At 35.1% G+C, this 18,026-nt stretch overlaps 2 protein-coding genes and 1 long non-coding RNA gene across 4 annotated transcripts; 1 reads left to right on the top strand and 2 right to left on the bottom strand.

Moving 5' to 3' along the window:
• Positions 1-589: 589 nt before the first annotated feature.
• LOC108474639 (uncharacterized) lies at positions 590-1,663 on the top strand. The gene is made up of 2 exons (XM_017776636.1): positions 590-957; positions 1,537-1,663. The coding sequence occupies exons 1-2, from the start codon at positions 590-592 to the stop codon at positions 1,661-1,663; spliced, it is 495 nt and encodes a 164-aa protein (XP_017632125.1).
• A 5,818-nt stretch (positions 1,664-7,481) lies between these two features.
• On the bottom strand, positions 7,482-8,238 carry LOC128281747 (uncharacterized). The gene is made up of 2 exons (XR_008272012.1): positions 8,083-8,238; positions 7,482-7,855 (listed from the first exon to the last, which is right to left on the bottom strand). It is a non-coding gene; the product is annotated as an uncharacterized LOC128281747 (long non-coding RNA).
• Positions 8,239-11,812: 3,574 nt separating this feature from the next.
• On the bottom strand, positions 11,813-18,026 carry LOC108472097 (ER lumen protein-retaining receptor-like). 2 transcript variants are annotated; one of them, XM_017773617.2, is made up of 6 exons: positions 17,664-18,026; positions 16,348-16,613; positions 16,054-16,169; positions 12,700-12,773; positions 12,522-12,585; positions 11,813-12,253 (listed from the first exon to the last, which is right to left on the bottom strand). In XM_017773617.2, exons 1-6 carry the CDS (start codon positions 17,752-17,754, stop codon positions 12,217-12,219), a joined length of 648 nt encoding a protein of 215 aa, XP_017629106.1. In that variant the 5' UTR covers positions 17,755-18,026; the 3' UTR covers positions 11,813-12,216. The 2 variants fall into 2 exon arrangements, with proteins under 2 accessions (XP_017629106.1, XP_052876419.1); XM_053020459.1 differs by lacking the exon at positions 17,664-18,026 and adding an exon at positions 16,689-16,839.

Below are 18,026 nucleotides of genomic sequence, written 5' to 3' on the forward strand. Positions count from 1 at the left end.
CTCAAAACTAGACCCTCTAAAGTACATAATAGAGTCAACTGCTTTAAATGGAAGGATGGCCCGAGGACAAATTTTGCTTTCCGAATTCGAGATAGTTTATATGAACCAGAAAGCTATGAAAGAGAGTGCAATAGCAGATTTTCTAGCCAGTAGAGATTTAGAAGATTACGAGCCTTTGAACTTTGATTTCTCTAACGAAGATCTAATGTATGTGGCAACTACCGAAGACATTCCAGAAGATTATCCTTGGAAACTGAATTTTGACGGGGCGTCAAACGCTTTTGGTAATGGAATTAGGGCAGTCCTGATATCAAATGAAGATCATTATCCGTTCACTTGCAAATTGGATTTTGATTACACAAACAGTATGGCATAGTACGAAGCATGTATCATGGGAATCTGTGCAGCCATAAAACATGAAATCAATGTGTTAAAGGTGTATGGGGATTCTGCACTGGTGATCTATCAGCTCAAGGGTGAATGGGAAACAAGAGACCTCAAGCTAATTAGTTATCGGAAACTGGTCTTGGAGTTAATTGAGGGGTTTGATGATATCGCTTTCTATTATCTCTCGCGAGATGAAAACTAGATGGCTGATGCCTTGGCTACGTTAGCTTCTTTGATTAGAGTAAATAAACAGGAGGATATGAAGCCGATCCAGATGAGTATTTGTGATGCTCCAGCTCATTGCTGCAATATCGACGAAGAAGAGGAGAGAGATGATTATCCTTGGTATCATGATATTCTACGATATGTGAAGAACCGTGAATACACTAACCAGGCAACTGAAAATGATAAGAGAATGTTGAGGAGGCTAGCTAGCGACTATGTCTTGGACGGAGAGATTCTGTATAAAAGGAGGAAGGATCAGGTGCTGCTAAGATGTGTTGACGTTGTTGAAGCTAAGAAAATTTTGGAAGAAGTCTATGAAGGGGTTTGTGGGACACATGCCAATGGGTTTACAATGGCTAGACAAATCATGAGATTCGATTATTACTGGTCCACGATAGAAGGAGATTGCATCAATTATACCAAGAAATGCCATAAGTGCCAAATTTATAGAGACAAGATTCATGTGTCTCATTCACCTCTTCATGTCATGACTTCCCCATGGCTTTTCTCAATGTGGGGCATGGACGTCATTGGGCCGATTTCGCTGAAGGCTTCTAACGAACATCGATTCATTTTTGTGGTCATCGATTACTTCACCAAGTGGGTAGAGGCTGCTTCATACGCTAACGTCACAAAGTCAGCGGTCAGTAAGTTCTTAAAGAAGGAGATCATATGTCAATATGGCATGCCAGAAAGGATAATATCTGATAACGCATTGAATTTGAATAACAGTGTGATAGTAGAGGTCTGCAGGCAGTTCAAAATTAAGCACCACAACTCATCACCATATCTCTCAAAAATGAATGGTGCAATTGAGGCAGCTAATAAAAATATCAAGAAGAATGTGGGGAAAATGACTGAGACCTACAAGGATTGGCATGAAAAGTTACCATTTGCCCTCTATGCCTATCGAACATCTGTCAGAACTTCTACCTGGGCAACACCTTACTCATTGGTTTATGGGATGGAGGCAGTTTTGCCCATTGAAGTCGAAAATCCTTCTCTGCAGGTTTTATCAGAGTTGAAGCTTGATGAATCAGAATGGATCTAGTCTCAGTATGATCAGTTGAACTTGATTGAAGAAAAGAGGCCGAAGGTTATCCATAATGGCCAAATATACCAGAAGCGAATGATGCGAGCTTACAACAAAAAGGTTCGCCCCAAAGTTTTCCGTGAGGGGGACTTGGTATTGAAAAAGATCCTCCATTTGCAAAAAGATTTCAGAGGGAAATGGATGCCAAACTGGGAAGGATCTTATGTGGCAAAGAAGACTTTTTCTAGAGGGGCACTGATATTAATTGAGACGGACGGAAAGAGTCTACCTAGTCCAGTAAATTCGGATTCAGTCAAGAAGTACTTCGCTTAAAAGGTGAAAACCCGCAAAGGGCGCCTTGAGACCAAAAGGGTTTTGAATTGAAAACCCAAAAAGGGCAATTCAAATTTCGACCAAAGATAAGGCATGTGGTAGTCTTACTATGCTGGAATTGACGAAGAGGAAGTACGCTATGCCTTGGGGCATCGACAAGGTACTCTAGATCTCCTAGGCACATGATAAAGCTCAAAATAGTTCTCGTAGAGTTCGTATAGAGGAGCTCAAGCTGCGAAATCTTGGGCACTCATTTTTATTTCCCTTTATCTATTTATTTTTTGTACTACGATAGTATTTGCTTTCTTTGACTATTCCATTCTTTTCGAATTATATTTCTAAAAAATTTCAATTTTGTTTATCTTTATAATCTTTTTCAAGCGCTCGTATTGAAATAATAATTAATAGACTAATAATACTTTTACAAAAGAGTTCTGCATATTACTCTGGAAGTTTTTAAATAGTACAAGAACTTGAAACAGGTCTGTTGTTTGAAACTCACCAGACCTAATGGTTGGAAATGTTTGAAAAGAAAGGGTCTAAGTTGAGACTACCTCTTAAGATTTTTTTTCAAAAGTATCAGATACAAGATATTGCATCGGTGATACAACCTCGATGAATAACGAGCAGTGTTCACCTAAGCATTAAAATGGGATCATGCTCAAAAAAAAGAATTGATATTCTGCATACGCATCTGGTCATGTTACCCAGAGGGGGGTGTGGCAACTCATTTGATTGAAAAGGGATAGTGCAAATCCTATACTCCTGAGTTGCAGTGGGTTAGGGTGAGGAAGATGGTTTTCTGTCAAAGATACTAGCCGAGCAAGAAGGCAGCATAATACGACAGTGATAAAACTCTGATAAATAACGAGTGATGACACTTTAAGCATTTAAAAAATGAATCATTCTCGTGACATTTTTACATTCATATCATTCATAGCGCATTTGGTTAGGAGCGTATGATTCATTTTGATCATAGCATCCTAATCGTTTGACATAAACATAAGCATATGAAACCGACTTTACAGGGCGTGTTCCCTAGAGAACAGTGTGGTGACCTCAGTGAATTCACAGATCTTATCTCCCTAAGCAGTAGTGGAGCAGATCGAAGACGACGAATCTTATCTCCATGTATCGGCAATGGAGCAGATTTTAGCCACCAACCTTATCTCTCTAAGGTAGCAAGAGAGTAGGTTGAAGATACAAGTCTTATCTTCCTAAGGTAGTAAGGAAACAGACTGAAAATTACAGATCTTATCTCCCTAAGCAATAGTGAAGCAGATCGAAGATGGCGAATCTTATCTCCATGTATCAACAATGGAGCAGATTTTAGCCACCAGCCTTATTTCTCTGATGTAGCAAGAGAGCAGGTTGAAGATACAAGTCTTATCTTCCTAAGGTAGTAAGAAAGCAGACTGAAAATTGCAAATCTTATCTCCCTAAGCAATAGTAGAGAAGATCGAAGACGGCAAATCTTATCTCCATGTATCGACAATGAAGCAGATTTTAGCCACCAGCCCTATCTCTCTGAGATAGCAAGAGAGCAGGTTGAAGATACAAGTCTTATCTTTCTGAGGTAGCAATGAAACAGACTGAAAATTACAGATCTTATCTCTCTAAGCAGTAGTGGAGCAGATCGAAGACGACGGATCTTATCTCCATGTATCGGCAATGGAGTAGATTTAAGCCACCAGTCTTATCTCCCTGAAGTTGCAGTGGAGCAGGTTCAAGATACCAGTCTTATCTCCCTGAAGTTGCAGTGGAGTAGACTGAAAATTACGGATCTTATCTCCCTGAAGTTGTAGTGGAGTAGACTGAAAATTATAGATCTTACCTCCCAAAGCAATAGTGGAGCAGATCGAAGACTGCGAATCTTATCTCCATGTACCGGCAATGGAGTAGATTTTAGCCACTAGCCTTATCTCTCTGAGGTAGCAAGAAAGCAGGTTGAAGGTACAAGCCTTATCTTCTTGAGGTAGCAAGGAAGCAGACTGAAAATTGCAGATCTTATCTCCCTAAATAGTAGTGGAGCAGATTGAAGACAGTGAATCTTATCTCCATGTATCGGCAATGGAGCAGATTTTAGCCACCAGCCTTATCTCTCTGAGGTAGCAAAAGAGCATGTAACACCCCAAACCCGGCCCAAACGTTATGACTGGATCTGACATGCCACATCGAAGCGTTCAAAACATTTTATATTGTTGATCCAAAAAAACTTACTTAGTGTTTTAAAAGATAATTTCATTATAGGTTAAAGTGAATGGAAGTCATGCACCGGTAGGAAACCGAAAAGAGGTGGTGAGTCCATCGAATCGCTATACCAAGCTCCTTCGGATCCAATCCTAGACATGCATACCGCCATTGCCACACCTTAACATCATGGATATTTCTAGGAAACCGATTTGATTAAGTCATTTTAGGAAAAGTGATTAATTTTGGAAAATACTTTCATTGCGGAAGCTTTGCTTGTTGTCGTGTTATTTTGAAATCAATTGTTGTTTTTGAAAACGTGCCCTAAAGCTATCCAATTTCAACATTTGAAATAAGTAATACCTATCTTAGTAATATATATTAAAACCATCAAAAATAATTAAGCAGCCTTATTACATTTAAAACCCAAAACTTCAAACGTAAATAAAAGGATGTCCAGTTCACGGAAGAAAATCAAACTTTCGAGCGGTGGCCACTCCGAATTCCCTCACGACTCCAAGCCCACTATGGTTGGGGATTTCTGCGTGGATGAACATAAAAGGGTGAGTTTGGGAAACTCGGTGTAAGGAAAACCCATTCAAAGCCCAAGTCACTCCAGCCCATTGGGCCTAAGCCCATTCAGTAACAATGGTCTTGGACGAGCCCTTTTCAGATTACAATAAACGGGCCTTAGCCCTTATTCAGATAACAATATGGCCTATAGGCCCATTTCAAAATACATGCAACATCAATAACATATGCAAGCCCATTTGGGAGACTACTCAACCCACCAACCACTACACTCCACCGTACCAGCCCTACACTCCATGTGGGAATAGCTCAACCCACCCAAATTTCACACTCCACGATTCTTGACCTTCTTTGCTCGATTAACGAAAATTGAGGCAAAGCCTCCAAGACGTGGACAAGCCACTTTCAGTACTTCCTCGTCAATATCCCAATCCCATGCATCGATAATAACAACATGGCATGCAATAAATAACAACGATCAAACATGCATTTAGGTCAATTTAACCTAGGGTATTTCGTAATTTATCTACTAGGGTAAAACGTAAATTTTCCACTTTTAAAGGTATTTCAAGAATTTATCTATTTTAGGGTTTTTCATGCATATTCCTACTTTTCACGTACTAACAGAATCACGTACTAACGTAATCACGTCGAGGGTTCTTACCGAATTGAGCAGATTGGCCCATCATTCCAATTTTGGCCCATTAAGCCCAAAAATATCGAGGGCACGTAAATCATGCACTTTGCGTCCAAATTTTGCAGCTTACCAAAAACATTAATCGATTTACCTCACGAGCATTCGCACTCGCAAATCTACAAAATACCGATTTTTGGCATTTCGGTTTTCGACTTTTGTCGATCCGACTAAGAAAGAGGGTGTTAGTTACACACTGCTTGCGACGATATCTTGTGAGATCCACACACTAACGCCTACAATTGGATTACTAACACATTAATCTAACTATTCAAATACGAACTACGTATTAACCCCTCACAATATTCGGCCAACCACACCTACAGATCATAGTAAGCTTATAAGAAATCAATAAGCAACTCATTAACAATTTTTTGTCAATGTTTACCACATAATCATAATCTCACTGCAAGCTGTCTTCCTGAACAACAGTCACTAAATCATTTATAACTGGAGCTAAGAAACTCCAAATCAAGTGCTGTTAATTTTCCCTGAAAATAGACTCATATATCTTATATCCATAAAATTTTCAGAATTTTTGGTTTAGCCAATCAATACCAGATTTTTCTTAAAGTTTCCCATGTTTCACTGTTTGACTAATCTGACCACTCTTCATTACGAATCAAATTTCTCATTGTAAAAAATTCAAAATATGTTCTCGTTTATTTCATTTGAAACTAGACTAAACAAGCTTTAATTACATAATTTATTCAGCTTCTAACTCATCTCCCACAACTTATGGTGATTTTCCAAATTCATGTTACTGCTGCTGTCCCAAGCAGATTTATTACCAAATCACTCTTTCACACATAACTTGCATGCAAGTTTTTTTTAAACATGTATATCACCAATCAATCATCACATATCTATGATTTTACTTAAGTATAATCTCCATTTCATCATTTTAAAGCACAACATATTAGCCGATTTTTCCCCTTAGCATCTAAGCACATGCATGCTCATTTGTTTGGCTCAACTTCACATATCTTCCATTTTCATCAAAAGAACATGAAACAACAACCATTTCCTTCGTTTTAATTCATGACCAAATGCTCACAACACAACCAAAAACCAAAATATGCTTCAAGAGTTAAGGTAGAATCAAGAAGAACTCATGAACATCAAGATAGAAGCAAACTACCATGAACTTACCTTCAATTTTCTTCCCCAAGTGACCGAACATTCAAGAGCTTTCTCCTCTCCTTTCTCTTCTCTAACTTTCGGCTATGATGAACAAAGATGGACAAAACTTTGTTCTTTTCACCCCTTTTTCTTTTAATAAAATTTCATATTTCATCCATTTAATTCTTTAATACAAAAGACATGAAATGCCCATCATGGAACATTTACCTAAACCATTATCATGGAACATTTACCTAACCCATTATCATGGAATATTTACCTAATTATTATCATGGAACATTTACCTAACCCATTATCAATTTGTACCATGAATTATGGATATCAAGTGCTCATATTGTCTACAACAACATGATGGCTGGCCACTTCATGTAAAATGGGAGGTTTGTCATGTAAATCCTCCTATTTTGCACTCCTATTTATTTGGCCACTTCAATTTAACCTATAGCATTTTCAAATATTTTTACATAGGTCCTATTTCATAATTTCACCCCCTTTTTCTTATAGAACAAAAATTAACTAAAATTGTCGGGTTCTATCTTATGCTTGGGCCTTCTATAGGCCCACTAACATAATTAAACCTATGCCAACATTCACAGAATTCCTGAAAATTGGGGGGTTACAGAGCAGGTTGAAGATTGTAGTCATATCTTCCCGAGGTAGTAGGGAATCAGATTTAAGTCACTAGCCTTATCTCCTTGAGGTAGCAAAGGAGCAGGCTGAGGATTGTAGATCTTATCTCCCTGAGATAGTAGTGGAGCAGATCAAATATAGCAAATCTTATTTCCCAAAATGTGGAGTAGGTTGAAATTACAAGTTTTATCTACCTAAAGTCGTAATGGAGTAGACTAATGATGTACAGTGGATTGAAAGCACAGTTCCTATACCCCTGAAGATGCAGTGGGTTGAAATGGGGCTACTTGAAGAAGATGAGCATAAAGAGGTCTATGTGGCAAGATCGGGCAAAATTGGCCTTTTTGTGGTCTTTGATTCATTCTCGTTACACGACAACGAGCAAAGAGGGGCAGCTGTAAGACCCGAATTTTACCTGAGCCCATATACATAAAAAATAAAAAAACCAAAAATAAATAATAACAGTCCAATACAAATTTTACAGCCCAGTTTTAAATGTTGGCCCAAAATATAATTTTGGCTTGATTACACAAGCCCAATGGCCCAAATTTTTTTTCCAGAAATAACAAACCCTGCATTGAGGCTCTCCCTTTGGCCGGCGTCGCCTCCACCTCCACGCACTACCCACGTCCTCCACCACCGTTCTCCACGCACATCCCTGTACCACGTCCAAGCCACGTCCACCATACCTGCAAATATGCACAAAAACAGTTGTAAAATGGCTATATAAAGCCATGAATATTAATTTGTTTTTTGGTTACAGATTGTATGCAAAATATACACAAAAATCAATTGCAAAGAAACAAGTGCAAAGAAAATTTGAAAGGTGATTTTTGATTAATTCTGTTGGTTGAGTTTTTTTATTTATCTTGGTGTGCAAAGAGTAATAAAGAAGAGAATAGTTGCGAGCACTTACCAAACCACCGTGGGCATAGTCGGGGTTCTCCTCTGTTGGCAAAATCGGTCATTGTCTGTGCGCTGTTGTCCACCGTATGGTGGTGGTTTGATGGTTGCACTTTGCTGGGTTGAAACCCTAGCAGAAAGGGTCAAAACTTTGAGTTTTCTAAAAGGTTTTGATGTTTAAAAAAAAAAGAAACAAAATGAAGGTTTTATTTAATTTTAAAATAGCATTTTGGGGGGTGGAAAGCAGTCCGCGTGTTTTGACGTGGTCCACGCGCATTTTCCCCTTAAATGGGTAATTTGTGCGGCCAGTCCTTCCTATTTGCGCCACCTTCAATTTAACCTGTTATGCTTCTTTCCATTTCTCCCTGAAGTTTGATCGATATTTCAATTTAGTCCGCGCTTGTGCAGTGCGTTTTGGGATTTGGAACATTTGCATTTTCAATCCTTGTTCTTTTGTGCTCATTTTATTTTGGTCCTTAACCTGTCTTGATTTATTTATTTATTACTTTTTTGTTTTATTGTTATTTATTTTGAATCTCCTATATATTATTTATTTCAATTAATTTTCTTTCATGTATATTATTTATGTTAAGCTTATATATTATCAACTTTAGAAATTTGTATATATATTAGTTAGTTACAACTGTTTTCATATTTTTTATATGTATTTTTTATATGATTATTTACTTTAAAAGTCTTGAATTTTATTTTTGAATTGTTACACATTTATATATATATATATATATATATATATATATATATATATATTATTCACTTATTAATTATTATCTTTTATGTATGTTACATAGTTTTTTTTAAATTGTAATCCAAAATTTGTTTTATTATTATTATTTATTTGTGGTTTTATTCATTTTTAAATTGCTTCACTATTTACTCAAGTTTTTTGATGTTTTATTTTATTTATATATACATATATATTATCCATTGTAATTTCATCTTTTTTGAAAAATTGTTTTCTTATATATGTCATTAATTTTATATACTTTATCATATATTTGATTTCCTTTATATAAAGTCTTGTTTTGTTTCTTAGCTTTTATTTTATATATATATTTTATATTTTTGAACCGTTATTTACTTTCTTTTTAGATTGAAATTTCCATATTTTATCATTCTCTTTATATAATCTTTGACATTGTTTTAGTACTATGTGAGATATTAGTATTGTTATTACATTTTTCCTTAATCATTTATATTTGCATTGGAGGTTGACATGTCGTGCAATGTGAATTATCATTTAGCATTTGTATTTATATTTCATTGATGTAATGGTTTTATTAATGAATCATAGTCTTAAATAAATGCATTTCACTTAATTATTGCATTTTATTCAAGAGTTTTTTAACAAGGCAACATTTCATGTTTGGAAATTTGGAAAATTGTGCCCTAACGTGTTGGGTTTCGATTTACTGTTTGACCAAATAACTAAATACCCTTTTAAACTTCGCTGCACGTTTTGGAAATTATGAGGTGATCTCAGTTTTTTGGAGGCTTAGAATATTGTATCCTAATGTGCTGGATGTGGTATTTTATTCCTTTGGAACGAGTGAATCTTAAAATCCAACTCGAGTTGTTCGCTCATTTTTAAAGGGATCATGTTTTAACATTTTTCTTCAAATTTTCAATGTTAGGAATTAATTAATCGATTAGGTACCAATTTTGGGCGTTGCGAGGGTGCTAATCCTTTCTCGTACGTAACCGACTCCCGAACCCGTTTTTCTAATTTTTGCAGACCAAAATTGTTGTTTTGATAAATCAATATGTTTATTGAAAAACGACCACGTTTTGAGGTAACCCGATCACACCTCATCAAAAAGGATCGGTGGTGACTTCAAACTGTCGTTTTAAAAGGTCGATTCTCGTTTTTCGAAAAATAGTTTCGACACTTTCAATCATTTTTACTATGAATTTCCAAAAAAAAAATTTACTTTAAAATAGTTCCTTTTTCCCCTCTATTTTCTGAATTTGGCATCTTCATTGACTTCAAAGCAGGAAAACTCATAGTTTTCTAGTTTTTCGGGTTGAAAAGTTTAGGTTTTTCTAAAAAACTTAAAGAATTATTCATTATTTTTTAGAAAAAAAGAGAACTCTTTTTTTTCATCTCTTTCCAGATCTGGTTGAGTATTATATGTCAATTGCAATGTATGAAATTTGGATCCCACATAAAAAAGTAAAGGAACTCCAAGAAAGGCTTATCTGGACTTAGACTCTCCAACTTCAATAAATAATTTTTAGGGTGTGATTCTCAAAAAGGTTTGTAACAATTTATATCAGAGCCAATCATCATGTTTTTCAGTTGCAATTGTGTGGCGCGGATGGTGGCGCTGGCATTGGAGTGTTTGACCAGGACTAGATTAAGCTAGTGCAAAGCTAGATTGCATGGGTGCCAGAGTTGCGAAGTGTGATGGATTGTTATGTGTTAATTGTAAGTTATGGGACTTGGATCCCACATAAGAAAGTAAGGAATTTCCTAGTGGGGTTTATACGGATTTAGGCTCTCCAACCTTAATAGTTTGCTTTTGGCTTGTGGTTCCAATTACACTTGTCAAAGCACAAGGTAGTCGGTTTGATTGGTCCAATTTGGGTTAGACTTAGATAAAGATTTATGCACTTTGAGTTGACTCGGTCCAATTCGAATTTAATTTAAATAATAAAGATATTTTTATTAAATTTAATTATAAAAATATATAAACAATCCATTACAAATATATATTTGTAAATATTTTATTAATTTTTTAGTATTAAATTGGATTGACTCGACTCAAAAACGAGCCTAGACTTGAAAATTTTGTGGAAGCAAGCCTTGACCTCGCCCAGCCCATGGACAACCACCAATACATACATTTTCCAACTAATGCTGACTCAGCAAAATTTTAAAAAGAAAAAACAATTAAGGGCTAGTTTACCATTAACGATAAGGAATGTTTTTGAAAAGCGTTGCAAAAAAAACTTTCAAAAAATTAATTTGAAAAATTATAGTGTTTATTAGTGCTTTGTTAAAAATATTTTTGAGAATATAAAATGTCAATTTTACATATGATATTATAAAATATAAGATTTAATGAGGAGATAAAAAATAATTGAAAACACTTTTTCAAAAGCCAAAACCTAAAATTTCGGTTGGTTTGGTTTAAAAAGCTACTTATTTACCCTTTTTTAATCGATATCATGCTTCAAAATTTTATTATTTTTATTGTGAAATTAAATTCATATTTTAAATTGATGTAATAAAATGACAATTATTTTATCAATATTGTTATAAAGCTTATTAAATAAATTAATATTTATGATTTGATAATATCAATAGCACCTGCCATTAAAACGAATATATATATACATACATACGTATATTCAAGTGATTATTAACACAGCGAAGAGATTTTTTTCTCCCTCACGAGATGAATAATGATGTCGAACGTTGCACATAATCTACCTTCTCTTTTGTGTGTGTGGACGTGCGTGTTTTCACATATAAAGATGTGAATAAGTTGAAAAAATCAGCAAAAGTATTATGAATGCCCCTGAAGTCAGATTATATTTTGTCCTTTTTATTTAAAACATGAGTAAATTAGTCCTTATATGTTAAATTACTAAGTAAACTAATCCGTTTTGTTAAAAATTTCATCCTTTTTTTTTTGTTAAAAACTGGTATAACAGATAAAATAACAAGATAATTATACGTAAAATATCACGTATACCTCATGTTGACATACAGGGACCAATTTTTAATAGTAGAAATAGATAGAATTGTTAACAAAAGAACTAGTATGCTCTTTGATTTAACGTACAGAAACTAATTTACCTATTTTTTTAGTATTAGGGGCAAAATGTAATTTGGCTCCTAATATAAGGGCTTCCATTGTATTCTTACCTGAAAAAAACCTTTTGGCCTCACAAAGTATCCACAGTAAGACAATGTCAGTCAAACACTTATCCGTTGAGCTGTTATATAAAGAAATATGCACCAGAATCTCAGTCAAGGCATATGGTATTTACCATGTTGCTTACATGCTTGCAAAAAGAACACCCCAAACAAAGGGCAGCCTAAAGAATGCTGAGCACCAGTCATCAAATCAGACCAGCTTATATCTATGTATGCTACTTACAAACTTGCACCATTCATGTCTCAAGCTGGTAACTGGAGCTTTACATTGTTCTTCCAACTGCATTCATAGAAAGATAAATCAGATTTATTACAATTATCAACACAAGTATGAAGTGTTTTACAGAGTGACTAGGATGTAAGTGCCTGGAAATCGTGCTTCCACATATGTATGTTTGATTTTCTCTATGTTTCTTTTCTTCTTAGAAGATACTTGGAGGGTTATATTCTCATAGTTATGTTTAGATATGCATTGGACATTGATGTTGTGCACAGACAATTCAACAAAAAATGAGAAGTCAACAGCAATGTAGATGAAAAGTGTTTACCTTTGGAAGTAATAGTAGAAGAAATCAGCATAAAGCAATGTCTGGACAATCCCTGAAACCCAAGCTGAAAGAGCAATCATATAAACAAGGTGTTAGAAACAAGTTTATAATATAAAATGTATAAATTGCTAAAAACATTCTCATAAACCCATGTTCCTGTGGGGTATTGAATTCGTACTTATCCAGTGGACATAGTTCTCTTCAGTAAAGTACCGATAAATCCAGTTCAAAACATAGAGTGCTCGGTATGCACTGCAAGAAAGGAAGTATATTAGTCTTTTGCCAAGAATTAAATATTTAGTCAACCAGATGACTTATTAAGACAATACATGTATATCTGTATGTGCAAAACCAAAGGCAATATGAAAATTATCCAAGGGACTCATTCTGACTATAGTATTCAAGTTTAAGGTATCTTGAGTCAACATGTACCATGGTCGTGAAAAGGAAAGAAACCGAAGGTAGTTTGGTTAAGGGTACATCAGAAATCATATTATAAAAACTCAGATAAATGTCGAGTGAAAAAGTAGTTACAATCCAGCCATCCCCCAGTTTTTTTTAAAGAACAGCAGATAGAAGGATTAAAGACAAAATGAATATGAATGTCGAGATCTAAATTGCTCCTAATATTTCATGGAATACATATTCTCAAGCCAACCTCATCTATACTAACCCCAACAATATGTATTTTACTAATCTTTTTCTCCAATAACTTAATGGAGGCTATGGTTACAGATCATAGCCATTTTAGTTTAATGAATTCCAGGAAATGTCACTTTTGTAATTCAACATGTTGAACAAAATGCTTTCTTGAACTTTTCTTTACTTCCACTGTTGCTTACAACATGAGTTGGTCAAAATCAAATAAGGGAGATCCTCACTTTTGGTTTGGCTTAATAACTTAATGCAACTGTGATATGGACGCTTTAATTGCAATAGGAGTATTTAGTTTTATTTATTTATTATATCAGGTTTTACTAAGAGTTCTAGTTTTACTATATTAGGTTTTTGTTTCCTTCATAAACTCTAAGTTAGGAATTCTATTTTATGTCAATTAGGACTCTTTCCTTTGTTATTAACAGTCTATAAAAGGCTGCCAATATGAAATAAAGAGGTAAGCAATTATTCTATCAAAAGAAACGTTATTTTGAGAGGGAGTTCAGTCAAGGACGAATCTGCCTTTTGAGTAACCATAGGTCGAAGCAAGAATTCTTTCCCATCTAGACCTGTGACTAGATTCTACGCCAAGGCGCATACCAACTTGGTATCGGAGCCAACTGTCATGGGTGACGAAAAAACTTTGACAGCCAAGCTGGAGGCATTCATGGAACAAATGGCTACAAGGCAACAAGCATTAGAGGAGCAGGTGGCGATGTTATCTCTTTTGGTCCAAAAGACAACGGGGATTCAGAAAAAAATAATGAAGAACAAGATAGCAGTGGAGGCAAGAAAAGAAATTTAGATTCGCAACACGGTGGGGCCATGGTGCCACGATACTCTAAGATGGAATTTTCCACTTATGATGGGATTGGAGATCCTTTAGGATGGTTAAAAAGATGCGAAAATTTTTTTGGCAATCAACGGGCCAACGAAGAAGACAAAGTCTGCCTAGCTTCATTCCATCTTTTAGGAGAGGCACAATTATGGTTTGATCAATTCGAAGAAGAGGAGGCAAATCTAGATTGGGAATGCTTCAGAGAGTGTTGTCATGTCAGGTTTGGGCCACCTATGAGTAATAACCCCTTAGGGGAACTTGCAAACTTGAGACAAACTGGGACAGTAGAAGAATATCAACGCCAATTTCAATCACTACTTGCTAGGACTACTGATCTTAAACCTCGACAACAAGTAAACTTTTTTACTGCTAGATTGGTAGAGGAACTTAGAATTGATATTGAGATGCAACAACCGGGAAATCTTGGAGTTGCAATGAATATGGCTCGAACATTGGAACGTAAACAAAATGTCTCTTCCAAACAGTCATCTCGAGCCATCCTGAATTGGCCAACTTCCCAAAACACTGACAGCAATTCAATCATTCCAACAACTACGAACATTGCAAAGGGAGGGGGACAAACAATAGAACCAACAGGGAACAACGGCAAAATAGGTTCTTCTGCACCTTTTGTTAAGAGATTGACATGGATAGAAATGGCGGAAAGAAGGGCTAAAGGGCTGTGTTATAATTGTGACGAGTCTTATTCCATGGGACACAAATGTAAAAGGTTATTTTAGATAGAAGTACCAGATGTTGAAGGCAAGCAAAATGATGATGAGATAAATGATTTTGGATAAGTTCTGAAGTTTATTCTGAATTTGAGCTTGAGGACAAGCTCAATTCTGAAAAGGGAAGTAATGATATGGACGCTTTAATTGCAATAGGAGTATTTAGTTTTATTTATTTATTATATCAGGTTTTACTAAGAGTTTTAGTTTTACTATATTAGGTTTTTGTTTCCTTCATAAACTCTAAGTTAGGAATTCTATTTTATGTCAATTAGGACTCTTTCCTTTGTTATTAACAGTCTATAAAAGGCTGCCAATATGAAATAAAGAGGTAAGCAATTATTCTATCAAAAGAAACGTTATTTTGAGAGGGGGTTCAGTCAAGGACGAATCTGCCTTTTGAGTAACCATAGGTCGAAGCAAGAATTCTTTCCCGTCTAGACCTGTGACTAGATCCTACGCCAAGGTGCATACCAAACTGCTAGAAATCTTATAATGGATAATTTGATCTTGTCTAATCTCTTAACTTCTGGTAATAGTGGATATAGAATAAGAGCAACATTCAAGCATGAAACAGATGATACACAAGAACATCAGTTGTACTGGCAAAATATCAAGGTGTAATTAACTATGTTTCAAAACAAAATCTTCTATCTGAAATAAAATCATATCAGCTTTTCCTCAAAAAGAAAATCAGCAGCAATCAAGAGAAAATAAGATGTCAACTCAATTTAGAGACTTTCTCATGCTTTTTTCTCCCCCACCAAACTAAGGATGCTTGGTAAAGTGGAATGAGAATCGGAAATATGAAAAATTCGAGGGGGGATAAAAAATTTATTTTTTCTTTCCATTGGTGTACAAGATATGAAAGATGGAAAAATGAAAAAAAAAATTTCTTTACATCCATTGCATGGTAGAGTTGAAAAATAGGAGGAAAGAAAAGAAAGTTCTATGAAAAATGCATAATCTTGTGAAATGCACACTTAACTTGCACCGTTTTCATTTCCACTCCGCTTATCATTCCAATTTGCAATGATTTGTTTTTATGCATTAGGAATGGCAAATGATCATATTCCTTATTTTCTTTTCTCTTATTTTTTCTTTTTACCAAGCACACTCAAAATTTATTTTTTTTTCCACTCACCTCTTTTCATCCTTCCCCTTTTCCATTCAACTAAGCATATTCTAATACAAAATGAAGCAACACTATATGCAAATGAAAGCACGGAAGTAAGCGTCCTTTGAGGCAATATAATAAAATCATGGCAAACTTGAAAATGTATAGGATTTATAGAGCGGAGTTTACCCAAGGAGCAACACATATTGTCCTGTCAAGTTGTCAATATTTCTAGTCCTTTGCAACAATACAAGCTGAGGAAGTATGGCTACTGCTTCCAAGTATAAGGAAAATGCCCACATGACCTGCTCAACCAATATTTAGAGACAAATACCAATAGATGAAATTATAGTCTGAAAAATAATAGAGCCTGATAATCTCTCAACAAATAATTAGTATAAACACACTGTAATATAGCTTCTAAGTTGACCAGAATAAATTTAGCACACAACCTGATTGTAATATGAAGAAAGATTTCAATACCTCCAAAAAGGTGAACTTCTCATTTATAAGAAGGGCAAGCAATAGGCAAGGCAGCATAAGGAGATAATGGCGAAATGTATCCTGGTCCTTATCATAAGATCTACGAACCATCTTGTGATGTCGCATGTACCATACAATTGAGATAGAACTCCCCAGGAATATTAGCTTCATGATTGTGTTGTAGAGAGAAATATAAGTAGTGAATAAATCCAGGTAACGAGTAGTGAAGACAGTAGCATAAAGTTCCTGAGTCTTCAAGGAAATGCCTGCACAAATATAAGAAATCGCATCAAGGATAAAAGATCCAAAGCCATCAAAATCTAACTTCTTATAGTGACAACCTTGACTTCCAAAGAGTAAATGGCTATAGCCACCCATGAATACTTCTGTCATCCTATCCCATAGTTACATTTAAAAGGAAAGAAGAAAAGAAAAAGAAAACTTCCCCATAAGCCAATCAAGCAAGTCTAAAGTTAGGTAGCATTGACCCCAAATCAACTCCTCATAACAAGAGAAAAAACCAAAAACTACCTCAGCTACAGCTGTAGTTTTAGGCCTTATCATATATGGTTTATCTAGTTTGTCAAGAAATCTGAGGCCAGCAAGAATAAAAACCACAAACCTACAGTATAATTCTACATGATCTAATCTGCCTTTTGATTTCCATAAAATCTCCTAGCCAGAAGAATACTAGTACTGTTTCAAATCCCGACATATTTCTAGCTACAGATAGAAGGAAAACAAGCAAAAATAAGATGCCATCTTAGGAAGTCCAGGTTAACAAACCATGAACCCTCCCAAATCTACCTAATACAAACCCCTTGGACCTCTATCTAAATATTTTCATTAAATCCAACAACTAGCAAAAGATTCCAATGGTGGAGTGACAAATTACTTGTATTCAAGTCTTCAGTTCACGACAGTTTCCAAGTTTGATTTAATTTAAAACAAAAGTACTACATGATCATATATCCTTGCTTCTAAAACTTCAGATACACAATTTATATACATTCAAATGATTAAAAGCCCATTCAGAAAAATACAAGAATTCCTTTCCGACTAACAGGAAAAAAAAATGTCGCATTTTCATTAAGCTACACATCCACGTTTCACAAGATTCCAGTTTGGATATCGAATGCCATGTACAACAACTCAAACAAGACAACTAATTAACAGAACCCCACATTCAATATAACCTTGAAATTCCATTTTTGTAATCTTAAAGCGGTAAATTATTCAAAAATACAAAATGAAATGCAGTGAAATGTAATGAACCCAGAAGAACATTGAAGTAAATATTTGAAAACTGGACGTACCAGCACAAGATTTGATGGTATGAATCTTGAGGAGCAAAACAAGAACACTAAATAAGTGGGTCATGTCCCCTGCTAATCTGAATATGTTCATTTTTCTCTTTTCTTTCTTCTCTAAGTTTCTTAAATTCAAAAAAAATTGAAAAAGAATGTAGGATAATGGTTTTTGTTTTTTTTTTTTTTCTTCTGTCAGGGTAAGGTTCTTTCTGAGACGAAAATTTTAGTAGATCTGCGATAGAAACATCTAATTTCTTAAGTTTTGTTTGTTTTCAGGGAATAATTTATTGCTTTGGCTTCCGAGAACACGGGAGAGAAAAATATGAGTTCATCACACCAAACAAATTTTGAATTGGTTACTAAACTTTA

This window comes from Gossypium arboreum, chromosome 10 (genome assembly GCF_025698485.1).
Source record: "Gossypium arboreum isolate Shixiya-1 chromosome 10, ASM2569848v2, whole genome shotgun sequence".
Classification (NCBI taxonomy): Eukaryota; Viridiplantae; Streptophyta; class Magnoliopsida; order Malvales; family Malvaceae; genus Gossypium; species Gossypium arboreum.